The sequence below is a fragment of the Camelina sativa genome, chromosome 9, assembly GCF_030686135.1.
Source record: "Camelina sativa cultivar CO46 ecotype springtype chromosome 9, ASM3068613v1".
Classification (NCBI taxonomy): Eukaryota; Viridiplantae; Streptophyta; class Magnoliopsida; order Brassicales; family Brassicaceae; genus Camelina; species Camelina sativa.
Window position 1 is genome coordinate 34,108,439 of NC_141888.1, and position 24,177 is coordinate 34,132,615.

The window sequence follows — 24,177 nt, forward strand, 5'->3', positions numbered from 1 at the left end:
AAAAACACCGAACCGAGATTCAAATTAACATTTGTCAGTGTGTCTGTATAAAAAAGCCACGTGTTCTTGGAGCAAAGCAACTTTGGAGTTTGGACACAGTTTTCAATTCACAGCAAGTTGGATCGATCACACTCATCAGTCTCCATCTTCATCAATTTGATTCTTCAAATTCTTGAATCTTCCATCGATTAAAACCCTAGATTTCTGCAATTGAGAGTGAATTAAAAAGATGGAGGGTTCGTCGACGATGATGGCAAGGAAGACATGGGAACTGGAGAACAACATTATAACAGTAGACCAACCTGATTCAAATGACACTATTTTCTACTACGACGATACTGCGCAGAGTAGGTTCCAGCAGGAGAAACCATGGGCTAATGATCCTCACTACTTCAAGCGAGTTAAGATCTCAGCGCTCGCTCTTCTTAAGATGGTGGTCCACGCTCGCTCTGGTGGCAATATTGAAATCATGGGTCTTATGCAAGGTAAGACCGATGGTGATGCTATCATTGTTATGGATGCTTTTGCTTTGCCTGTGGAAGGTACTGAGACTAGGGTTAATGCTCAGGCTGATGCTTATGAGTACATGGTTGAGTATTCTCAGACCAACAAGCTCGTAAGTGCGTCTCATCCTAGCTACTTTGATTCCATCTGTTGTAGTTGAATTGAATGGTCTAGGGATTTATGTTCGTATGGGTTTCAAGAAGCTGCAAAGTTTTGATTTTTTTTTGCTACCGTTTTAAGTATCTACAAGTCAGAACAGTTTGATTGATTAACTTCACTTATATAAAGGCTGGGCGGTTGGAGAATGTTGTTGGATGGTATCACTCCCACCCTGGCTATGGATGCTGGCTCTCGGGTATTGACGTTTCTACACAGAGGCTTAACCAACAGTATCAAGAGCCTTTTTTAGCTGTTGTTATTGATCCAACAAGGACTGCTTCAGCTGGTAAAGTTGAGATTGGAGCATTCAGAACATATTCAGAAGGATATAAGCCTCCAGATGAACCTATTTCCGAGTATCAGACTATTCCTCTTAATAAGATCGAGGACTTTGGTGTTCACTGCAAACAGGTATTACACTTGTATCATCTAGATCTTGATTTTTTCTCTTTGGAAGCTCCCAACATGACTTTTGGTTCTGGCAGTACTATTCATTGGATATCACTTATTTCAAGTCATCTCTTGATAGTCACCTTCTGGATCTCTTATGGAACAAGTACTGGGTGAATACTCTGTCTTCTTCCCCACTGCTGGGCAGTGCAGACTATGTTGCTGGACAAATATCAGACTTAGGTAAACCTTTTTGATATGGCCTAAGAGAAAAATATCATTTTCTCTCTCTCTCTAGTCATGGTCTGCATCAAAGGTCATGTGTTCTAATCGTTTTTTTATTTTTAAAATTGAAGCTGAGAAGCTTGAGCAAGCGGAGAGTCATCTGAATCATTCTCGCTTTGGAGGAATTGTTCCATCATCCCTTCATAGGAAAAAAGAGGTATGTGCAAGTTGTTCATCAAATATTAATTGCTCTGCCTTTCACATCCCTCTTCTCTGGGGTTTTGTCTCTAGAACTTCTATATATAGCTACTAAGATGATAGCTCTTCAACTTTTCTGGTTATTGGTGGTGATTTGTTTAGTTGAGAGGAGAAAATGTTGTCGAAGTTTGAACAGATAAAAATAGAACATTGGAGAATGTTATGTCTTTCGTTAAAGATCTTGCTTGACGTGTGTTCTGGATCATTTTCAGGATGAGTCACAACTAACTAAGATAACTAGGGATAGCTCAAAGATAACTGTGGAACAGGTCCATGGACTAATGTCTCAGGTGAGTAAATCTTGAAACGTAGTGGTGTTATAGCTTTCCCTTAAGATTCATGGATCTCACAGATTCAAATCCGTCAATTTTGTGTAGGTGATCAAAGATGTATTATTCAACTCAGTGCGTCAGTCCAACAACAAATCTCCCAATGAATTGTCGGATACAGAGCCTATGATTACATCTTGAAGTTGTTCTTCTTTCGGTCTCTAGTTTTGGATCTAGCCATCGTTTGTTGTTATGTAGTTGTCATTTCATGTGTGGTTTTTTATTCTGTTGTGTAAAGAGTTAAGGCAAATGAGAACGAATTAAGTAATACAGAAGAAAATCTAGTCATTCACAATCAAAATCTCCGTTGTTCACTTTTCTTCTTAGTTCTTATACTCGATAATTCGTACTGCTCTCTTCTCCCCAATTCCCTCCCTTTGTTTTTGTTTAGCTTAGAGGCAAGGCAAGAATAATAACTTACAGCTTTCAAACACTAGTCAGTGCCATGTATAAAATGACATCACTTCTACACATGACATCACTTTTACGCATGACATCACTTCTACACAAGATATATCAGGAGCCATTTAGAGCTGTTGATATTGATACCACAAGGACTGTTTCAGCTAAAATAACAGTGAGAGCGGTCCATTCAGACATTTGTAGCTGTTGATATTGATCTCACAAGGACTGTTTTAGCTTAAATAAGTTTGAGAGTGGTACCATTCAGAATGAATTAAATTGAATAATAATACATAGAATTGGATTAAGGAACCGTCGACATGGTTTGGTTTGATATTTATATGAGAATAAAGACATAAAAGACGAAACCAGAAAGAAAGCAATAATTTAAGACTTCTAAAACAAAACAACAAAAGTAAAGTGGTGCGTGGTGGTGTTTTGCCACGGTACGCCTCTTCTCTCCAAAGCAAAGTTTTTTTTTTTTTTTTCAGCAACAGAAACAGAAATGGCGCAGAGAGTGGGAGGATTGAAAAGAGTGAAACTTTCATCAGCAACTCCAGATTTTCCAATTGTTTTCCGTTTGGATGATGAAGGAGCTCGTGTTCATCGACGTTACTCTTTCTTGAGAAATTGTTCTTCTAATCGAAAGCCTAGACTCCGAATTGTTGTTGCCCAGAAGAAATGGAAACTGAACGATATCGACCCAAGTAAGTCCTTCTTCGAATTCGGCTTCTTGTACGAATCTTTTGGAACACAAAAATTGAGAATTTATAAAGTCTCTGTTTTTGTTTGTTTGGTGTTCTTCTTGTATGACAGATGCGGTGCAAGAACGATTTAGTCGGTGGGTGTCTAAATCTCAGAAGCTTTTGAGTGATGTAACCTCTCCGTTGAAGAAGAAAGGTCAGAGTCTTAAGGTTGAGATTGAGGATCAACATGATGTTGAAGACTTGGAGGAGCTTCTTACAGTTGAACAAACTGTTCTAAGTGATACACCTAAAGGATCTCTTTCTTTTGATGCTATTATCTCCATCGAGCAGTTCAGCAGGTGAGTGAGAATCAATTTAAGTAAAACAAACAGAATCATTGAATCATCTTCTGACTTGTTGTTGCTGCAAAAGTATTCATTTTTATTTGACCCTTTTATATATATGGCAGGATGAATGGGATAACTGGGAAGAAGATGCAAGATATATTTGAAACACTTGTTCCTCCAGCTTTATCTACAGATGCTCGATACCTTGTGGAATATTGCTGTTTCAGGTTTTTATCTAGGGACAGCTCAGAGTTTCATCCGTCTCTCAAGGTATCTTTGAGTTTAAACGAATTATCTCTTTAGGTTTTAGCTTCAGGATTTGGAGAGTTCTTAAACCCATTTAAAAGAAGATAAACCAAAATGTCTTTCTTTGACGTTACATCTTTTATTGGTTTTATGAACAGTTAAAGCATGTTTCTTTGTAGGAACCTGCATTCCAGAGACTAATTTTCATCACAATGCTTGCGTGGTCTAATCCATACTGCAAAGGAAGAAATGCACGCAATGATGCCTCAGAGAGACCTTTGTTTCAGGTATTTCTTAGACCTTTGATTTCTTTTGGCTTTTTATGAGGACAAAAGTAATTTATTCCAGAAAGGAGTCTTATTGTTGCTCTGAAGGTTGGTAGTGGTAATAGTTGTATAACAAACAAAGTTTGTGAATTCAGATAGTTTTCTGCTCTTTGGGAAACTATGATTGAAATGCTGATGAAAGGTTACTGGTGTTGAAGGGACGGTTTGTTGGGGAAGAGGCGTTTGTTCGTATTGCTCCTGCAATTTCAGGCTTGGCTGATAGGGCTACTGTACATAACCTTTTCAAAGCTCTATCTGCTGCCACTGATCAAAAAGGCATTTCTTTGGAGACTTGGCTATCTTACATCCAGGAACTTGTCAAGTGAGTATGACATTTGCATTAATAACTTATCTTTTTGATAAATAAACATGAAGCCAACGTTGGTTTCCTAGCTGAGTATCTTTCCATTGTCAGAACAGAATACACGAAGGACGAAAGTCACACCAGACTACAGTCCTTCGGCAATTGTCATTGGAGAGACTTTTATGCATGGCCTCTAACAGGAAAGTGCCTGTTTTAAAGTGGGAGAATAACGTTGCTTGGCCTGGAAAACTGACTTTAACTGATAAAGCTCTCTATTTTGAGGTATATGTAGCTCTTTATTTTCAAAGTCCTCTGGAGGGAGGGAACGAGCAAACACTGTTTTATATTTACTTTAAGAAATAAAGAACACTTCAATTTTACATATACATTGCATAGATATGTCATGTTAGCTGGAACTAGTTGTTTGATTTAAACTTTGTGAACCCATCTCTTACTGGGCTGTTCTTTTGATGTTGAAATGAGAACTCTTCTCATGGAAATATTCTTTTCGTTTCAAGGTGTTTGAATTGTTTTCATTTTCAGCCAGTTGACATAAAGGGAAGCAAAGGGGTCTTGAGACTTGATCTCACAGGGGACAAGTCAACCGTGGAGAAAGCAAAAGTGGGGCCTCTGGGGTTTTCTCTCTTTGATTCTGCAGTTTCTGTTTCGTCCGGCCCCGGGTGAGTTCATATATTCACCTAACTGATGTGGTTCAAATGTCTCTCATACAGTGCCATATGTCTGGGTGGTCGTTTACCAATATGCTAACCTGTAAAATGTTCATTTAGGTTGGCCACTTGGGTTCTGGAGTTTGTTGACCTAGGAGGTGAACTTAGACGAGATGTTTGGCATGCAATTATTAGTGAAGTTATAGCATTGCACACATTTCTACGAGAATTTGGGCCGGACGAGGATGATGAATCGCTGTATCAGGTGTTTGGTGCAAAGAAGGGCAAGGAAAAGGCAATTGCAAGTGCATCTAACTGTATTGCAAGACTTCAAGCTCTTCAGTATATGCGGAATTTGCCAGATGATCCTATCAAACTAGTTCAGTTCTCCTTTCTTCAACAAGTAGCTTATGGTGATATCGTGTGTCAAACTTTAGCTGTAAATTTTTGGGGTGGACCACTGTTGACAAAAGTTGCAGACACAGCCTACAAACGAGGTAATATAGCCAGGGCTTCCAGAGAGTCCAATGAAAGTTTTGATAGCGCGTCTGATCTAGATGGAAGTGTCTACTTGAAAAGGTGGATGAGATCTCCATCTTGGGGTTCGACTGCATCCATCAACTTTTGGAAAAACTCTTCGTTAAGACAAGGCTTAGTTCTAAGCAAACACCTTGCGGTTGCTGATCTGACACTTGTAGAGAGAGCAGCAGAAACATGTAGACAAAAATACAAGGTGGTAGAAAAAACTCAAGCCACAATCAATGCTGCAACCATCAAAGGGATACCTAGTAACATTGATCTCTTTAAGGTAACACTTTTTCTCCATTAATATACAAATAGTGTTTCGGAGGGTTTCCTATTTCGTTATGTTTAGACAACTTTCAACTCTTGTGTGCAATGCACTCGGTTTTTTTAGTAACTTTTTTTCATTACCCTGCAAATTATTTTACAAAAAGTAAAATTAGTGGAGACTGACAAAATGTTGTTCCTCTACTCTTGCTTTTCTCTCCCAGGAACTCATTCTACCACTGAGTATAACTGCCACAAAGTTTGAGAAACTCAGGCGCTGGGAGGAGCCTTACATGACGGTCTCTTTTCTAGCATTTTCATCAACGATAATATTCAGGTTGGTTTAACACCTAGACATGTGATACTATGAAACCATGTACCTCATGCGCGTTGCATTCAGAATGATCCTTAGGTTTAAGACTTGTAGTCGCATGCCGAGAAGTCTTATTATCATTGCTACTTTAAGTTGCTTAGTAATGATCTGATACCACTGAGGATACTTTTCTGCGCCTCAGGAACCTTCTGCAGTACGTTTTCCCTGTGTCTTTGATATTTTTGGCAACTGGGATGCTTACATTGAAGGGACTCAGACGACAAGGCCGTCTTGGAAGATTGTTTGGAATAGTTACCATTCGAGATCAGCCTTCTTCAAATACTATTCAAAAAATTATTGCTGTCAAAGACGCCATGCAAGATCTGGAGAGCTACCTCCAAAAGATGAATGTAGTGCTTCTAAAACTAAGGACAGTTGTACTATCTGGCCATCCTCAGGTATGTTCTATTAACTGGATCAAGTTTTAAAGCGTTTTATTGACATGCCTTCTTCTCTCTCTTACTAAGTAATTTTGGGATTGGGACAAGAATCATTTTGATTTTTTTTGGCATTGATAGTGGTCTTGATAGATAACTATTATGTGGTGTTATATAACCTGGTTTACATGATTTGAATATTTTTTCAGATAACTACTGAGGTAGCACTGGTTTTGCTATCCATTGCGACGGTTCTTGTAATTTTCCCTTTCAAGTACGTTCTAGCTTTTGTTCTCTACGATCAATTTACTCGGGAGCTTGAGTTCCGGAAAGAAATGGTCAAGAAATTTAATGCTTTCTTGCGAGAACGTTGGGAGATGGTACCAGCAGCTCCTGTCATTGTTTTACCGTTTGTAAATGAAGAGTCTACACCAGCAACTAAGGATAACAAGCAGCTCAGAAAACAAACACAGAGTGGTGATTGATAAAAAGTGCCAAATCTGTATATCTAGTGGCATGTGCATGTTCTTAGGTACACTAGAAGCTCAACAAGGAACAATCCTAGGAGCACCAAATATTAAATATAGTTGATGATGATTATTAAATGTATATGAGTACAGAGCCCTATAGATGTTAGTTATTTGTTCATCTCTTATCCCACTACAAAACTACTGTCCAACATGTAAAATATTTTTCTCACATTTCTTACTCTTGATCTCCAAAATTTGTCAGCCTTCGGAGATTTAATATGATTGGCGTGGCAACTCTATCCTTTACAGTCTCAGATAAACCTTCTGCTCACTATTTTCTTGATCTTTATCCGAAGAGGGTGAGCAATTCCGTCATGGTCATGTCTCCTTGTGTAATTTTCTAGTCTCTTCTCATAAAACTTCATGCATGATGCAAGCTTTTTGACTCGCTATGCAAGCAGCCGAAATGTGTGAGAGAGAGCCGTTACAAGTTGAATCAGAAATTCCGGAAGTTAACTCCTTTGAGTCACATGCAACATGTTTTTCTTAGGGCCTTTATATAACAATATTCCCATAACACAAGCTAATTAACATGAACATAGACGGAGAGAAGATGAAAGTGCATATTGGAGGATATGTGTTGATACTTGCCGTGATGGCTTCTGTTATGTTACAGAAGCCTGAGTTGGTCACCGGGCAAGCTAGAGTTCCGGCTATGTTTGTACTTGGAGACTCGTTGGTCGACTCTGGGAACAACAACTTTCTCCAGTCTGTAGCTCGAGCCAACTACCTCCCTTATGGCATCGACTTGAACTTCCGTCCTACTGGCAGATTTAGCAATGGCTTGACTTTCATTGATCTTCTAGGTAAGATTTAACTTCATTTTGGTAAAAGATTCATTAGGCTGTTTTTAGTATTCTCTTTATCTTACTCTAAAACACCAACTATTCTGTGAAAACAGCTCAGTTGTTAGGAATTCCATCGCCTCCTGTCTTTGCGGATCCAACTACATCAGGCAATAGAATCCTTCAAGGAGTAAATCACGCGTCTGCAGCTGCTGGCATCCTCGATGAATCAGGCTACCACTATGTATATTTTTTTAAAGTTTTGTGTCTATCACTTTTAGTTAAAAGATATGACAAGTGTTAAAATGGATAGAGGAATGATGGTGTGGTGTGCAGGGGGCAAGATTCACCCTGAGCCAGCAAATGGTGAATCTAGAGACAACACTGAGCCAATTGAGAACGATGATGAGTCCCCAAAACTTTACGGACTACTTAGCAAGATCGCTTGTGGTTCTCGTTTTTGGAAGTAATGACTATATCAACAACTACCTTATGCCTGATCTATACTCCTCCAGCATCAGATACAGACCGGCTGACTTTGCCAATCTACTTCTCAGTCAATACGCTCGCCAACTTCTTGTACGTTACGTCAAACCTTCGTATGGGTATTATCCTTTAATCAATCTTCTAATCAGTTCTAATAATCTTTTGAATCTGTGTAGACTCTGTACAGCCTAGGTCTAAGAAAAATATTTATACCTGGAGTAGCACCACTAGGCTGCATACCAAACCAACGAGCCACCGGTGCTGGACCACCTGGGAGATGCGTTGACAGTGTGAATCAGATCCTAGGCACATTTAACGAAGGGCTGAAGTCACTTGTTGACCAGCTGAACCAGCGATCACCTGGAGCCATCTTTGTATATGGAAACACATATAGCGCAATTGGTGACATCTTAAACAACCCAGCTGCTTACGGTAAACCTCCCCTCTTAGATTATATGGCTGTTAAAAAGGAGTTTCTTCTATGCTTTCTACTCTGATCAAACAAGGTTTATATGGTACAGGATTCAGCGTAGTGGACAGGGCTTGTTGCGGGATTGGGAGGAACCAAGGACAGATCACATGTCTGCCAATGCAGAATCCTTGTCCTAACAGGAGTCAGTATGTCTTTTGGGATGCATTCCATCCTACTCAGACTGCTAATTCCATTCTGGCTAGACGAGCCTTCTATGGCCCACCTTCTGATGCATATCCTGTCAATGTTCAACAGATGACACTCCTTCGCTAGTTTCTTTTTGTTATTGTGTTTCTAGGTCTTGAAGTTTGTATGATATGATGGTTGAATCTGTCTAAGTATAAAGCTGAAACCAAAATGCTTTTACTGCAAAATAAAATATGTGCTAATGAAAACGGGCAGAAGCCCTATATGATTAGAAGTCTTAAAAGAGGATATGTTAGATTCAAAAACAAAGCATGCCGATTTTTGTGTGCACCAAATTCCACAAAAAAGAACATGTGCATTGCCAATTTACTCCGTTCCTACTACTCTATCAGTTCATTTATCCCACTCCTGCTCAATATGCTGAGGACCAGTCGTTAGATGTTGTGAAGTAGTCTTCTGCGTTCCAGTACCAACTTGATCTATTACGCGATCCCAACCCATGATGTGTGGAAGGGCAAACTGCACAAAATACAAAATCTGATTAAGAGACAATTACAATATCCTTTCCTTAAATAATAAATACTTGATCCAGATTCATGTGCTAAAAACTGACAGGATAGCAATGCTCTTTGTTTTTTGGTTCTCGAACTGATATATAATAGTAACAGAACAGAGAAAATGCAGAATTAAATAATCTCATCTTACACTAAAAGCTGTCTTCATCACTGCAAATTCAGCTGTTGTGACAGGAACCACAAAACGGTCATTGGTATTGAGGATGTTATTGACAACGCCTGCAACAAACCGCAGAAGCTAAGTATTTTCTTATAAAGAAAGCCATTTCCTGCGGACAACTGTTATCGCCATACTACAATACTAAAACAAGTGCAAGCTTCTAAATTTACCAAAGAGAAAGCTCTCGTAACTAGCTATTTCAGTAGGATACAGACTGATGATCCATATCACTAGTAATATTAATATTGATAGATTAGAATCCTTACTCAATGAGAAGAAGTAGCCGCTACCATCCGCGTGGGGCTTAATTGACAATGTCTTCCTGACTTGACCAGCATTACTGAGGAGTCAAAAACATGTGTCAGTCAGCACATGAAAATGCTGATTTCAGCAGTAAAAAATCATGTATTGAAGCAAAAAACAAACAAACCTTGACTTCATGGAAGGGTCATGGAAAAACTCAGAGCTGTCTTTGGAACCCATGCTAATCAAGGATCCAACTTCCGTAGGTGACAAAGAAAACAACTGCAATGATGTATATAGCAAACAAAAATCAATTTATCAGACAAGAAAGAACACAAGTGAAGAAGATAAGAGAGAGAGAGAGCAAAAGATTAAAACCTGTTTCTGTCCCCCATCGTACTTACGCTCACCAATAGAAGGCATAAAAGTCATCCTCAAAGATCCACGACGCTCTATCCGAAGGTTTCCTGACTAAAATTGTACCCACAGTAAAGTAATGAGAACCTAAAAGCCTTAGGAAACACACACAAAACTAAAAAACAGAAATGGGTTTTTGTTTTGTTTTTGGGGGCATACATCGATTTCGGTGAAAGTGGGGAGAACAGGTTCAACAGAGAGAGCAGCTTTGCCCTTGAAAATAGCATAAGGTGCGAACACTCGACCACTAGGCTTTGCAGCATCTTTTTGAATCAAGCAAAACAAATTAGGGAAACCACACTTTATAATAGACTAAACGGAACAAACCAAAGCTCATACCTTTTTGACCAGAGAAGCCACCTCTAGATGGAGAAGAATCTGACCAGCTTGCAAAACCACGCAACGTCGTAGCTCTCACTTTCTCTTCCAAGAGTGACTTATGCTGGTCGCAAAGGCTCCTGCTTTGGGAAAAAAAATCAAACAAACCCAGATCAGAGATGGGTTCTAAAGTGTGAATTTCTTGAGAAAAACGAGGAATTAGGGTAACCTGGAGAGCAAAGTGCGAGCTTGCTTCATCATCTTCTTCTACACAATTCCGAGAGAAACGACGAGTACAAAGTGTCACTTTAGGGGTTTCTTCTGAGGTTTTATGATTTGTATCATCAATACGGGTTTTTAACGGGCGACCCATATTTTAACCCGTTTCCTATAATTTTATCTTTTAACGGCCCATGGTGACCCAAAAAAAACAATCTTTTAATAGCCCAATGGGCTTTTCTGTTGAATTAGGAAATCAAAATCAGATTTTGGAGAAGACGAATCTGGGAAAAGCTGAAGCTGAAGAAGACTGTAATGGCGGATTCAAACTGATCTCAGAGACTCAAAAGGTAGATCTCTCAAGAATTCTGATTTCGCTGTCTTCAGAGTTCAAAACTTCTTTCGAATCCTAATTTCTGACGAAAGTTTTCACTGTAAAATTGTTTGGATAGGTTTAGAGATCGAGCATTTTTGTTAAATTAGCAAGATGTCTGACATTTCCATTGACGCATTGGTAAGTTTGCACATCCCGTGATCTTTGAGGCCTATTCGTGGATCCTGTATGATTTGTCGAAGGTTGTCTCTAATTCGCTTTTGGTCTTCTATCTTAAAATTATTTTAGGGCCAAGCTATGGGTGACTTTAGTAATCATGAGAAACATGGATTTGATTTAGGAGCATTTGTTGGAGACTTAGCGTTTGAAGAAGATTCAGGCAGGTAAACGTTCTAATGTTTTCGTGGATTTGATTTGGTTCTGCTTCTCTTGATTAATTCTGGTTTGAATAATCTCCTATCACACTTGATCATATAGACATTGCTCTTTTCAATTTGATTTGCTTGGCAGTGAGGATATATCATTGGAAGGGCTTCAACAAGAATTAGAAGAATGTCAAAGTGATGAGGTTAGCTATTCACAGAACTGAGATCAAAATTTTGAAAGCTGAAAATAAGAATGTGGATTAGTCTTAGACTGTTGGATCCCATGGATATGATGTCCTATCTATCTTGTTTGTGTGTCAGCTCAGGTTGTTTCCAATATACTATCCAGTGGTGCCAAACTTAGAGACTATGCAAAAGGGGTAGAGAACAATCTACGGAAGGTTGAATTGGATTCAATCGAGGTTGCTATTTTTCTTACCTCTGATACAATGTTTCACTTGTTATGTTCTACAATTCCACTTGTCATGTAACATATTTTTTCCGTCTACAAGTTTGGAAATTTTTTCAAGATCATGAGTAGCTTATTTAAATGCTTTACCCCTCCATGAATACCCAGGATTACATAAAAGAAAGTGATAACCTAGTCTCACTTCACGATCAGATTCGTGACTGTGACAGCATCCTGTCACAAATGGAAACTCTCCTCAGTGGATTTCAGGTATATGAATAGTAGACATTTCATAGTTTGTGTGTGTTTATGATCTTCTTTCTCCTTACTTTGAACTACGTATCTATATTTTCCTTGTAATCTAAATTCTCACTTTGCTTCTTTTCTTTCAGGAAGAGATTGGTTCTATAAGTTCAGACATAAAGATTCTTCAAGAAAAGTCAATGGACATGGGTTTGAGATTGAAAAACCGCAGGGTATATAGCCAATCAGTAACTGCTATCAATTAGTGTTATCTCTTGCTGCTTCCACACGTGACTTAATCAAATGAGCTCTTCTATTTGAACAGGTGGCTGAATCAAAGCTAGCCAAATTTGTCGAAGACATTATAGTGCCACCGAAGATGATCGATGTAATTGTTGATGGAGAGGTAATTTTCTAATTTTCTAATTTGTGGTATTTCGTCATGTTGTGTATGTGTCTATTTTTCTTATTGTTTTTGATGCTGTAAGAAATTACTGATTTGGGGCATATGCTGTACTATGGCAAACGTGGGAAAAATAGGAAAACAACATGTTCTGGTTAAGCTTTGGTATATGCTGCCACAATGTGCAATACTAGTAGAACTAAAATGTATTAAATAATCTTCATATAGTCCTTACTGTATGTCACCTACGTCACCTGAGTACGTGTTTGGGTAAAACTGTAAGGGTGCATTTAGGCCAACATTGGATTGTTGAGTTGGTTTTTTATTGTTAATCTGATAAGTCGTAGTATTTTCCTTATTCAGGTGAATGAAGAGTATATGAAAACGCTCGAAATTCTGAGTAAGAAGCTGAAATTTGTAGAAGCAGATCAAGCAGTTAAAAGCTCAAAAGCTTTAAAAGATGTAGAGCCTGAGCTCGAAAAGCTCCGGCAAAAAGCTATTTCCAAGGTTATTGATCTACTTTCTCTGTTACCTGATACCGGACAATTATATATTTCGTATAAGGGAGTGTGTTAGGTACAAAAAGTTACGTACCTTTTGACTCAAAATAGACATTTAATACTTACATATTTCTTAAAGTTGTTAATTGTTGGATAGATAAGTACAGAAATATTATGTTCCTGGTAAACCCAACTTATTTTACCTCGTTGATATGAATCATTGTTCCTTCTCTCTAAAAGTTGTCATCTGGGGTAAATTCAATGAATTTGTAGTATTGTATTAATTCTGCGTCATTTGTGTTTGTTCTCTTCCAAATGACGACAGAGCATTCTAAATGTGTACTCATGCAAGATTTATTTCCGTTTTTCAGGTGTATGATTTTATTGTCCAGAAGCTTATTGCCCTTAGGAAACCGAAAACAAACATTCAAATTCTTCAGCAAAGTGTGTTATTAAAGTACAAGTGAGTTATGCTCTCCAGGCCCCTTTATTTGGTTAGACATCATGATTATACTACAACATTTCCTGTCTTGCATGTATGTTTCTGTTAACTATTTTCGCATACATGTGTTTGTGGTTATCAACTTACAGATGATTTGCTTGCTTTGGGTTTTGCCTGTGTGATGTTAGCGAAGTTGTTTTAATTTAACATGTTACTGGTGTCCAGCTTGATATTATATTGCTTCTACCGTAAATATATGTGGATATATACTTCATTCACCATTTATATTTTAATGATAGGTATATTATCTCCTTCCTCAAAGAACATGGAAAAGAAGTGTTTATGGATGTCCGTGCTGCATACATTGATACCATGAACAAGGTGATATTCTTTATCTTGTTTGATTGCTTGCACCATCTTGCAACTTCTTTATATAGTCTTAGTTGGATGAGAAAGGATAAACAGATAGATTTGTCTTAGGTTAATCGCTGTAATGTACGGTAGTGAATACAAACATCCAATTGCACGTTACATGCAAGTAGTTATTCTATTGTGTATTCTCGCAAAAGTTGGACAAAGCTAGTTGTTTTCTTTGTTGATTGAGCTTTGATGATTAAAGGCTGTATGCAGGTTAGATTAAAGTGGTGTTTGTTAGCTTAGGCTTTCAATTGTTGTTACACCTAATGTATTGTGAGATCTGATTTCAGGTGTTAAGTGCACATTTTCGTGCTTATATTCAAGCCCTTGAGAAGCTACAGTTAGATATAGCCACAGCATATGACTTGATTGGGGTGGAGACTAGAACCACCGGCCTCTTCTCCAGAGCAAGGGAGCCACTGAAGAACCGTTCTGCCGTTTTTGCTTTGGGTGAGAGGATAAAAATTATAAAGGTATTCGTTAACAGCGATTAGCATTCCTGATTGACTTTTTCGACCATTCTACATGCTCTGGCGGATTTATTATATAAACTGAGTTGCCTTTCTAACTCTTAATACAAAAGATGGTACTAGGTGTGCTTTACAAATAGATTAGAAGTTGTATTAACTTAATATACACCATTATATAGGAGTGCCCACTGCCCACTTTGATTTTTAGTTCAGATATTTTTGTTTTAGGTTCGAAATTATAGGAATCAAATCATTGACTCATTTCAGTTTGTACTTTTCTACGATATGTATCCGTAATTTGAAGGCTCATCAAATAGATGTATGTTTTGATTTGTTTTTTCTCACTTTCAATTTGGATTAATGTAGTTGAGTATCATGTTTTTTTTGGTATAGAAGAAGTAAATCCAGAGTTTGTTTAGTTTAACCATATTAGGTACCCCTATTATATTCTAAAAGTTTGTTGAAAGACTTAAGTTTCAATATGTCTGCTGTAGGAAATTGATCAACCTGCTTTGATCCCCCACATAGCCGAAGCTAGCTCGCTCAAATATCCTTATGAAGTGCTCTTCAGGAGCTTGCACAAGCTACTTATGGATACAGCTACTTCTGAGTTCTGTTGATATTTCCCCTTTTGTATTTATGTTACTTTCCCTCACCGTTCAACCCCCTAATGTCATTTGTTTTCATTTTAACAGGTATATATTTTGTGATGATTTCTTTGGTGAAGAGTCCATATTCTATGAAATCTTTGCAGGTAATTTCTAATTTATCTCCCTTTGGCTATACCAAACTATGTGGATATTGATAGCTGTTTAAAAGCACATCAGTATATCTGGTACTCTTGTAGAAATCCTCGCAACATAGTTAAGTTAGTTACTTAGTTGTTACAGATTTGATATGGTGTGAGCAGCGTTTAAGAAATTATCTTGCCTTCTTCCGGATAGAAAGCTGAACCCCTTCTACTTTACGATTGATATGATAATAATAGCATATTTGTGGAAATATACTGAACTTTCCATGGCACAGGTCCATTTTCTGTCATTGATGAGCACTTCAATCCTGTTCTTTCAAACTGTTTTGATGCTATCGGCCTAATGCTCATGATTCGCATAATACACCACCACCAGGTATTAACGCTAACCCAACTAAGTGGCAATACATCTGTGAGAATGCATTGAAAGTTAATGGTCCAGTGAAGTATGGTTAGATATATATTATCTCAGCATTGGAAGGAGGAGTCTTAATGTCTCTCGAACTAATGATTCAGAGACACTGGTCTTAGGAAAGATGTTTCTAGATTACATACCTTCAACTGCTCCATATAGGCGTTCCACCCCAGTCTATATTTTGCCTCAACTATATGATTATCTAGTATAGCTTAAATTTTACTTATTTTCATGATTCCGGCCTTTTGCAAGGGCCATGATAGTTTTTATGTCCACTAAGTGTCAAGCAATGCTCAATTTCCCTCCTTTTACAGCTTATTATGTCTCGGCGGAGGATTCCATGCCTGGATTCATATCTGGACAAGGTTCATAACTCTCTATCTCTTTTATTCTGTTTGATATACTCTTAAGTATATATGTAGCAGTTAAAGCAATAAAAAGGATTCATTATTACTGTGCTCATCTGCAGCTGTTTTCACTTGGTCATTATATGTTTTTTTTTTTTTGGTACAACTTGGAAGGTCTTGATAGATTTTAAGTATAAGCTTATAGATGCGGCTATGGTTGATTTCCTTATATTCCATATTCCTCTCTAAATGAATCTTTTACATTTTTCAAACGGAGCAGGTTAATATTTCATTGTGGCCTCGTTTCAAGATGGTGTTTGACTCACACCTCAGCAGTCTGCGAGATGCAAACATTAAGACATTATGGGAAGATGATGTTCATCCTCACTATGTCATGAGGCGTTATGCTGAATTCACGGCTTCGTTTATTCACCTGAATGTTGAATATGGAGATGGGCAGGTTCGTTATAAGCATTGGCTCTGTCTCCAATGGTATGTGTTACTGAGCTCGTCGCTTAATCATCGCTTGACATTATCTATGACCCCTGCAGCTTGATATAAATCTGGAGCGGTTAAGAATGGCTGTAGATGGCTTGATCCTCAAGCTTGCGAAGTTGTTCCCAAGGCCAAAGCAGCAAATTGTGTTTCTCATAAACAACTACGATATGACAATTGCTGTGCTGAAGGTGAGTTGAACCCTTGGCCGTCTTAAGTGCAGCCTAAAATGCCTTTTGTGAATCAGTCAGCATATCCAAACTTTTTACGAATCATTATTCTATCTATTGAATCTATCCTACCAGAGTAATATTTTAAACTCATCTTCTGGTATTTTAGGAAGCGGGACCAGATGGTGGGAAAATTCAAATGCATTTTGAGGAATTGCTAAAGAGCAACACTTCGTTATTTGTGGTAAGGGCCAATGTTGCAATTTGATTATCTTAACTTTTCGAAGTTTTGTTGCCTTTATAATTTGTGTCATGGTTAGAACACAAGCATGGCTTTGTAGTAGCGATGTCAACACAGCCACGTTCAAGTTTCAATAGTGGTGACTTTTGTTTGCTCAAGATAAACAAAGACCGTAGAAAAAATGCTAACATTTGTTATTATTATGTGTCCGTTATCTTGAATAATGGTTTTTTAATCTCGCAGGAAGAACTGCTGGTGGAACATTTCAGTGATTTGATTAAATTTGTGAAAAGTCGAGCTTGTAAGGAACTTCTTTCTTTTTTGTCCTTGCACACATCATTTAAGTCAAAATAAACCACTAAACTGTAATAATATGTAGCAGCTGAGGATTCAAGTTCAAATCCAGAGAGGTCCATAACAATTGCTGAAGTAGAGCCACTGGTGAGGGACTTTGGAAGCAGATGGAAGACAGCGATTGAGTTGATGGACAAAGATATCATAACTTCGTTCAGTAACTTCTTGTGCGGTATGGATATCTTGAGAGCTGCATTGACACAACTATTGCTCTATTACACAAGACTGACAGACTGCATCAAGAAGATAGATGGTGGATCTGCTCTGAACAGGGATCTTGTCTCCATTCAATCTATCATGTACGAGATCAGGAAATACTCCAAGACGTTCTGAAAAAAAAACATACATATGTGGCTGCGTATGAAGAGTATTGTAAGATAAGTCAATCTTTCTAAGCTAGTGAATCTAAAGCGCCAGGTATTATGAGTTATATGATGTATCTTTCAAAACCAGTTAGAGTTCCTGTAATGTCTTTTGATACTGCTATCCCACTTTACGGTTATTTTCACAGCCTGAGTGAGTGTATGGAAACTTTCATGGGAATGTCTATCCACAATTCACTATTGTCAAAGGTATAAAATTAGTGTAACAGGATGAGAAAATTGAGAAAGGAGAGAGGACAGAGAATGCAGTTACTAGTTAGCCATGGCTGCAAACTGAAACTTTTTACTGGTTAGAAGTTGCAACCTAATATTTACTTTAATCTAGTATAGAAAAATTACATATTAGTTTTTGATTAAAGATGTAATAAAGTTAATTAAAATATATATATATATATATATATATATTATATAATAAATTTTATGTTAAGTAGTATTTAATTATTTCGTATACACTTCAATTTAAACTGTTGTAGTAATAATATAAATTATTTGTTTTTAGATATAAAATTTTTCTTAAAAGATCTCTGAAAAGTTATTTTTAATACTGTCAAAATATTATATTTTAGATAAAATCATTAACAGAGGTGAATCCTAGCAGAACTCCCACTATAGGGCTTATTAACATAAAGACCCTAATATCAGATTCTGTTTACAGTTTGTGAATATTTTTAGGTCAGAGAGCCCATCGGCTCACAGAAGTGAATTACAAAGATTTTGAGTGTTTTCAAAATCGGTATATTATTTGAAAGTTTTTTTGGTTTTTTTTCTTTTCCCGACAATATCTGTAAGAGAAAAAACGAGAATATACTTTCTGAGATTGAACCGTCATTAATTATCATCCCTAAGTCTTATATATTCAATAAGAAATTAACGTCCAACAATTAACGTACCTGACTTGGATTATAAGGAAGCTTGCTGAAATCTCTTTCTCACGATCGAAGTCAGAACCACAAGCTTCGTATATATCAAGTCTCTTATCGAAGTTTTGCGTCTATTATTCTCTCTGCTCGTCTTCTATCTAAGAAGAACATAGGGTCAAGCTATGGGCGACTTCAGTAATCTTGAGAAACATGGATTTGATTTACGAGCGTTTGTCGGAGACTTGGCTTTTGAAGATGATTCGTGCAGGTACGTAAGAATTCTCATGTTTTCTTCTGTTTACCTAAATTCAAGTATGACATATATATATGGTTACTGCTTCTCTTTCGTTATGTCCATTCAAAAAAATCGACATTAATTACTCTTTTCAACCTTCTCTTTCTGTTTGGCAGTGAGGATATATCTCTGGAAGGGCTTCAGCAAGAACTAGAAGAATGTGAAAGTGATGAGGTGAGATCCAAACTGTTCTTTTGAGTAAGTCTGTACATGGATACACTTTTATATTCCAAGGATATGATCTGATGTCTTCTCTACCTTGTTTGTGTGAAAGCTCAGGTTGTTGCCAATATACTCTCCAGTGGTGCCAAACTTAGAGAATACGCAAAAGGTGTAGAAAACAATCTACAGAAGGTTGAATTGGATTCCATTCAGGTTGCTCTTTATATACTCTCTTACTTGTGATACATTGTGGCACCTTGTTATTTTCTACTTGCATACAAGTTTGGGTTATGAGTAACTTACTTTTATACCATCCATGTGAATAAACAGGATTACATAAAAGAAAGTGATAAGCTAGTCTCACTACATGATCAGATTCGTGACTGTGACAGCATCCTGTCACATATGGAGACTGTCCTTATTGGATTTCAGGTACTTCATGAAAATTAGACATTGTTATATGATGTTGTTGTGTGTTTATGGACTTTTGCTTGATGGGGGCATATGCTACTCTTGATATACTTATATAGTTTCCCTTTGTAAACTAATTACCCTCTTTGCGTCTTTGTTTCTGTCAGGAGAAGATTGGTTCTAAAAGTTCAGACATAAAGATTCTTCAAGAAGAGTCAATGGACATAAGTTTGAGACTGAAAAATCGCAGGGTATAAGCTAATGAGAAACCACTATTAGTGTTTGTTATGCTAACCTGTGTGGTATTTGTTATCTATGTCACTCATTAAAATGAGCTCTTCTATGTGAATAGGTGGCTGAATCAAAGCTAGCAAAATTTGTCGAAGACATTATAGTGCCACCAAAGATGATCGATGTAATTGTTGATGGAGAGGTATTTTTCTAATTCCTGTTTTTATGTAGCTCTTTTGTTCTGTTAGGGTGTCGGATTTTAGGATCTTTTGCATGTGTTTCTGGTGCTGTATAATCATATGATGTACTCTTTATTCAGGTGAATGAAGAGTATATGAAAACACTCCAAATTCTGAGCAACAAGCTGAAATTTATAAAAGCAGATCCCGCGGCTAAAAGTTCGAAAGCTTTAGAAGATGTAGAGCCTGAGCTTGAAAAGCTCCGCCAAAAAGCTATTTCCAAGGTTAACTTGATCCCTAACAATAATTTATGTATTTTTATGTTGTACGTTTGACTTCTTCTATGATGTCGCTGAAAGTAGTGTGAGCTAACTAAATCTGTTCTTAAACAGGTTTATGATTTTATTGTCCAGAAGCTTATAGCCCTGAAGAAACCTAAAACAAACATTCAGATTCTTCAACAGAGTGTGCTATTAAAGTACAAGTAAGTCATATGGCTCTCCACGGCCATTTTGACTTGGTTTACTTAGTGGAATTACTATTGGACAACAATTCCCTAGCTCTTGAAATGCATATTGTATTGATTTTTTCTTATGCAATTTTAATGATAGGTATATAATCTCCTTCCTCAAAGAACATGGAAAAGAAGTGTTTATGGATGTCCGTGCTGCATACATTGATACCATGAACAAGGTGATATTCTTTATCTTGTTTGATTGCTTGCACCATCCTGCAACTCCTTTATATAGTCTAGCTACATCCAATTGCACTTTACATGCCAGTTGTTCTTCATTCGAGCCTTTTGTCTCGCTTAGAGATAGATAAAGTTAGTTTTTACTTTGTTGAATGAGCTATGATAAGAAAAAAGGCTGTATGTATGTTATCTAAGACTTACAATTGTTGTAACATCTTATGTAATGTGAGATCTGGTTTCAGGTGTTAAGTGCACATTTTCATGCTTATATTCAAGCACTTGAGAAACTACAGTTAGATATAGCCACAGCAAATGACTTGATTGGGGTGGAGACTAGAAGAACCACTGGTCTCTTCTCAAGAGCTAGGGAGCCACTAAAGAACCGTTCTGCCGTTTTTGCTTTGGGTGATAGGATACATATTATAAAGGTAATTATATTATCCAGTGATAAGCATTGCTGATTGATTTTTAAGACATAAATCGAGTTACTCCTACCTTCACTTGACATTTTTCTGTCTGATGCAGGAAATTGATCAGCCTGCATTGATCCCGCACATAGCCGAAGCTAGCTCTCTCAGATATCCTTATGAAATGCTCTTCAGAAGCTTGCACAAACTACTTATGGATACAGCTACTTCTGAGTTCTGTTTATTTTTCCCCCTTTTCTATTTGTGTTATATATTGTTGCTCATAGCTCAGGGTTAATGACATTTGTTTTCATTTTAACAGGTACTTATTTTGTGATGAGTTCTTTGGTGAAGAGTCCATATTCTACGAAATTTTTGCGGGTAATTTCTAAATCTATCTCCCTTTTGCTTTTTGGTAGCTGTATAACAACTCCTTCCAAGATAATTACAATGGTTGTTACAAAATATGGTAGTATCTACGAAATTTATTTTCTGCTTCCGGATAAAAAGTTAAACTCATACTGTATAATTGATATAATAATGATATTAACTACATTCTCCATGATACAGGTCCATTCTCTGTCATCGATGAGCACTTCGATCACATCCTTTCAAACTGTTTTGATGCTATCGGTCTGATGCTTATGATTCGCACTATACACCACAACCAGGTATTAACTATGGTCCAATAACTACTTTGCGTGTTTTAGTGAATCTCTTGGAATCAGGGAATGTAGTTAGCTCCCCTTTTTCATTTTTTTTAAGTCACATTCTTATGTGAGAATGCATTAGAAATTAGTGGTCCAGTGAAGTATGGTAAGATATTTATCACTTAATAATATATCTTGCAAACTAATGATTCAGATGTTTCTTGATTACATAAGTGTTCCACAACCTATTTCAACAGATGATACTCTAGTATAGCATATATACCCTTTTGCAAGGGTCATGATGGTTTATTAATTTGCCACTTTTTTCACAGCTTATCATGTCTCGCCGGAGGATTCCATGCCTGGATTCATATCTGGACAAGGTTTGTAACTCCTTGTCTCTTTTAGTCTGTTTGATATACTCTTAAATGTATATAACTGCAGCTGTTTTCACTTGCTAACTTATGTTTCCTCTCTGGTATAACTTTGAAGGTCTTGTATAAAATTTAGATACGAGTTCATAGATGTGGCTATGATTGATTTCCTTAGTTTTCAATATTTTCAAATTGAGCAGGTTAATATTTCATTGTGGCCACGTTTCAAGATGGTGTTTGACTTACACATCAGCAGTCTGCGAGATGCAAACGTAGAGACATTATGGGAAGATGATGTTCATCCTCACTATGTCATGAGGCGTTTTGCTGAATTCACGGCTTCGTTTATTCACCTGAATGTTGAGTATGGGTATGGAGATGGACAGGTTCGTTATGATTAAGCATTCCCTCTATCTCTAATGATATGTGTTACCTGGAGCTTGTCACTCAAAGTGCTTGACTTTGTCTAATGAAACTCTGCAGCTGGATATCAATTTGGAGCGTTTAAGAATGGCAGTAGACAGCTTGATTCTTAAGCTTGCAAAGTTGTTCCCAAGGCCAACTACGATTGTGTTTCTCATTAACAACTACGATATGACAATTGCTGTGCTGAAGGTGAGTTGAACCCTTGACCGTCCCATGTTTAAGTGCACCCATGTAAGTGAATCTGACCTACCATAAGAATCTGCTTTGATCATCTTCTTGTATTTCAGGAAGCTGAACCAGAAGGTGGGAAAATTCAAATGTATTTTGAGGAATTGCTAAAGAGAAACACTTCGTTATTCGTGGTAAAGGCCAATGTTGCAGTTTGAGTTTATCGAAATTTGATAATTTGCTTCATGATCATAGCGCAAGCATGGCTTTGTAGTAGCTAGCCTGCACCTTAAATTTGATGCCAACTCGATCTTGATTTTTGATTGTTCATATTTGTCTCGCAGGAAGAAATGCTGGTGGAGCATTTCAGTGAATTGATCAAATTTGTGAAAACTCGAGACTGTAAGCAACTTCTATCTTTCTTGTCCTCAGTTCTCACACTCATCAATTAATTCAAGTAACCACTAACCTGCTGTATATGTAGCAGCTGAGGATTCAAGTTCAAATCCAGAGAGCTCAATCAAAATTGCTGAAGTAGAGCCGCTGGTGAAAGACTTTGGAAGCAGATGGAAGACCGCGATAGAATTGATGCACAAAGATATCATTACTTCCTTCAGTAACTTCTTGTGTGGTATGGATATTTTGAAAGCTGCACTGACACAACTATTGCTCTATAACACAAGACTCAAAGACTGCATTGAGAAGATAGATGGTGGATCTGCTTTGAACAGGGATCTTGTCTCCTTCAACATTTTTACCTTCGAGATCAAGAAATACATTACAAATTTCTGAAAGATAAAATATGTGGCTGCTTATGAATCTATACTATTAAGGATGGTCAACTCTCTTCATCTCAGTGATACATCAGCAGTGAAGATAATGTCACCTGTCTATCCTCGTTAAAAGTAAACATACCTAAATTTAAGAGGAATAGGAAACATCTTTCATGTATTTTATTTTTTTATATCACAAACAGTTTTAATATTTACATAAGAAATTTATAGACTTAGAACATGTCCCAAGAAAATATATGCATCACCCAAAGGACAAAAAGGCATCGGGAGTGAATCAAAGAGCCACTTCTTCCTCTTGGCATATAAATTTTATATATAAAGAAGATTTGGTTTTTGTTCACTATCAAATGGAAGATAGTTGAATAAAACTGTAGAATGTTGGTTTAGAAAAATATGGAGACAAAGAGGAAGATAGTTGAATAAATTCATGACTGTTGGTTTTCATATTCTAATATTTAGAAGTTGTCAAAAAGAAAACTGAATGAAATTCTAATTAAAAACCACATTCTAGAGGTATATTCAAGAAATTGAAAAACTAACATGAAAGGAAGATGTCTATCTTAATTATATGTATTAAAGAGTTAGCCAAACTGCAATTCTTGATAAAAGAAAATATCAGTGTTTCATAGTATTTAGTTGAGAAGCTTAAATATGAATATATCTAAATACTTAAGCTTTTTTTTTGAATGAATGTCAACCAAAAAACTCTTTGTTACAAAATATGCATCCTTAGATCAAGCATTATAGAATGCTAAAGATTTAAACTATGTGTTTGCTTAAGATTTTTTTTGATGTTTTAGACAAGAATTATAAAATGTTTAAATCTCTCAAAACAAAGTTGTTTATGCATGTATCTAATAATTCAATTACAAAATGAGAAAACGTATGTGAAGTATTAAAATAATCAACGTCAAATGATATTTGTCAAGATTTCCACAATTAAAAAAAAAAAATTCTACATAAAAAAATAAATTAACAACAAAACTGTTATAAAAACGGTAAGCCATAAGCCCGCGCATAGCGCGCGTATTCATCTAATAGTATATAAGATA

The 24,177-nt window shown here is 36.9% G+C and overlaps 8 protein-coding genes across 11 annotated transcripts; 7 read left to right on the forward strand and 1 right to left on the reverse strand.

Moving 5' to 3' along the window:
• Positions 1-58: 58 nt before the first annotated feature.
• Positions 59-2,166, forward strand: LOC104712695 (COP9 signalosome complex subunit 5b-like). 2 transcript variants are annotated; one of them, XM_087466704.1, is made up of 7 exons: positions 79-485; positions 569-616; positions 793-1,074; positions 1,149-1,296; positions 1,410-1,495; positions 1,749-1,826; positions 1,914-2,166. In XM_087466704.1, the coding sequence occupies exons 1-7, from the start codon at positions 312-314 to the stop codon at positions 2,004-2,006; spliced, it is 909 nt and encodes a 302-aa protein (XP_087322830.1). In that variant the 5' UTR covers positions 79-311; the 3' UTR covers positions 2,007-2,166. The 2 variants fall into 2 exon arrangements, with proteins under 2 accessions (XP_010427950.1, XP_087322830.1); XM_010429648.3 differs by having other exon boundaries at positions 59-616.
• Positions 2,167-2,538: 372 nt separating this feature from the next.
• Positions 2,539-7,150, forward strand: LOC104712696 (uncharacterized). 2 transcript variants are annotated; one of them, XM_087466706.1, is made up of 11 exons: positions 2,539-2,974; positions 3,084-3,312; positions 3,423-3,570; positions 3,726-3,833; positions 4,031-4,194; positions 4,288-4,458; positions 4,720-4,856; positions 4,965-5,652; positions 5,858-5,970; positions 6,149-6,404; positions 6,593-7,150. In XM_087466706.1, the coding sequence occupies exons 6-11, from the start codon at positions 4,363-4,365 to the stop codon at positions 6,866-6,868; spliced, it is 1,566 nt and encodes a 521-aa protein (XP_087322832.1). In that variant the 5' UTR covers positions 2,539-2,974; positions 3,084-3,312; positions 3,423-3,570; positions 3,726-3,833; positions 4,031-4,194; positions 4,288-4,362; the 3' UTR covers positions 6,869-7,150. The 2 variants fall into 2 exon arrangements, with proteins under 2 accessions (XP_087322832.1, XP_087322831.1); XM_087466705.1 differs by having other exon boundaries at positions 4,293-4,458.
• A 231-nt stretch (positions 7,151-7,381) lies between these two features.
• LOC147939131 (GDSL esterase/lipase At1g71250-like) lies at positions 7,382-9,086 on the forward strand. Its single transcript, XM_087466708.1, has 5 exons — positions 7,382-7,719; positions 7,815-7,942; positions 8,035-8,277; positions 8,361-8,616; positions 8,706-9,086. The coding sequence occupies exons 1-5, from the start codon at positions 7,446-7,448 to the stop codon at positions 8,927-8,929; spliced, it is 1,125 nt and encodes a 374-aa protein (XP_087322834.1). The 5' UTR covers positions 7,382-7,445; the 3' UTR covers positions 8,930-9,086.
• LOC104712697 (single-stranded DNA-binding protein WHY2, mitochondrial) lies at positions 9,038-10,862 on the reverse strand. Its single transcript, XM_010429650.3, has 8 exons — positions 10,746-10,862; positions 10,538-10,656; positions 10,358-10,461; positions 10,160-10,252; positions 9,969-10,063; positions 9,805-9,878; positions 9,509-9,597; positions 9,038-9,322 (listed from the first exon to the last, which is right to left on the reverse strand). Exons 1-8 carry the CDS (start codon positions 10,775-10,777, stop codon positions 9,197-9,199), a joined length of 732 nt encoding a protein of 243 aa, XP_010427952.1. The 5' UTR covers positions 10,778-10,862; the 3' UTR covers positions 9,038-9,196.
• A 114-nt stretch (positions 10,863-10,976) lies between these two features.
• Positions 10,977-17,654, forward strand: LOC104712700 (vacuolar protein sorting-associated protein 52 A). Of its 2 annotated transcripts, none has more exons than XM_010429652.2 (21): positions 10,977-11,085; positions 11,188-11,249; positions 11,358-11,452; positions 11,580-11,637; positions 11,761-11,856; positions 12,012-12,113; positions 12,236-12,319; positions 12,412-12,492; positions 12,853-12,996; positions 13,361-13,452; positions 13,731-13,812; positions 14,139-14,321; positions 14,813-14,928; positions 15,014-15,072; positions 15,345-15,445; positions 15,799-15,849; positions 16,112-16,291; positions 16,383-16,517; positions 16,666-16,740; positions 16,981-17,038; positions 17,117-17,654. In XM_010429652.2, the coding sequence occupies exons 2-21, from the start codon at positions 11,223-11,225 to the stop codon at positions 17,422-17,424; spliced, it is 2,127 nt and encodes a 708-aa protein (XP_010427954.1). In that variant the 5' UTR covers positions 10,977-11,085; positions 11,188-11,222; the 3' UTR covers positions 17,425-17,654. The 2 variants fall into 2 exon arrangements, with proteins under 2 accessions (XP_010427954.1, XP_010427955.1); XM_010429653.3 differs by having other exon boundaries at positions 17,120-17,654.
• Positions 17,655-18,516: 862 nt separating this feature from the next.
• Positions 18,517-19,459, forward strand: LOC147939132 (vacuolar protein sorting-associated protein 52 A-like). Its single transcript, XM_087465886.1, has 5 exons — positions 18,517-18,602; positions 18,746-18,803; positions 18,909-19,004; positions 19,122-19,223; positions 19,370-19,459. The coding sequence occupies exons 1-5, from the start codon at positions 18,517-18,519 to the stop codon at positions 19,457-19,459; spliced, it is 432 nt and encodes a 143-aa protein (XP_087322012.1).
• A 463-nt stretch (positions 19,460-19,922) lies between these two features.
• Positions 19,923-20,767, forward strand: LOC147939133 (vacuolar protein sorting-associated protein 52 A-like). The gene is made up of 4 exons (XM_087465887.1): positions 19,923-19,937; positions 20,005-20,096; positions 20,224-20,305; positions 20,549-20,767. The coding sequence occupies exons 1-4, from the start codon at positions 19,923-19,925 to the stop codon at positions 20,765-20,767; spliced, it is 408 nt and encodes a 135-aa protein (XP_087322013.1).
• Positions 20,768-20,835: 68 nt separating this feature from the next.
• LOC104712701 (vacuolar protein sorting-associated protein 52 A-like) lies at positions 20,836-23,251 on the forward strand. Its single transcript, XM_087466709.1, has 9 exons — positions 20,836-20,947; positions 21,036-21,094; positions 21,284-21,384; positions 21,696-21,746; positions 21,938-22,123; positions 22,221-22,352; positions 22,451-22,525; positions 22,676-22,733; positions 22,819-23,251. The coding sequence occupies exons 1-9, from the start codon at positions 20,898-20,900 to the stop codon at positions 23,121-23,123; spliced, it is 1,017 nt and encodes a 338-aa protein (XP_087322835.1). The 5' UTR covers positions 20,836-20,897; the 3' UTR covers positions 23,124-23,251.
• Positions 23,252-24,177: the final 926 nt, after the last annotated feature.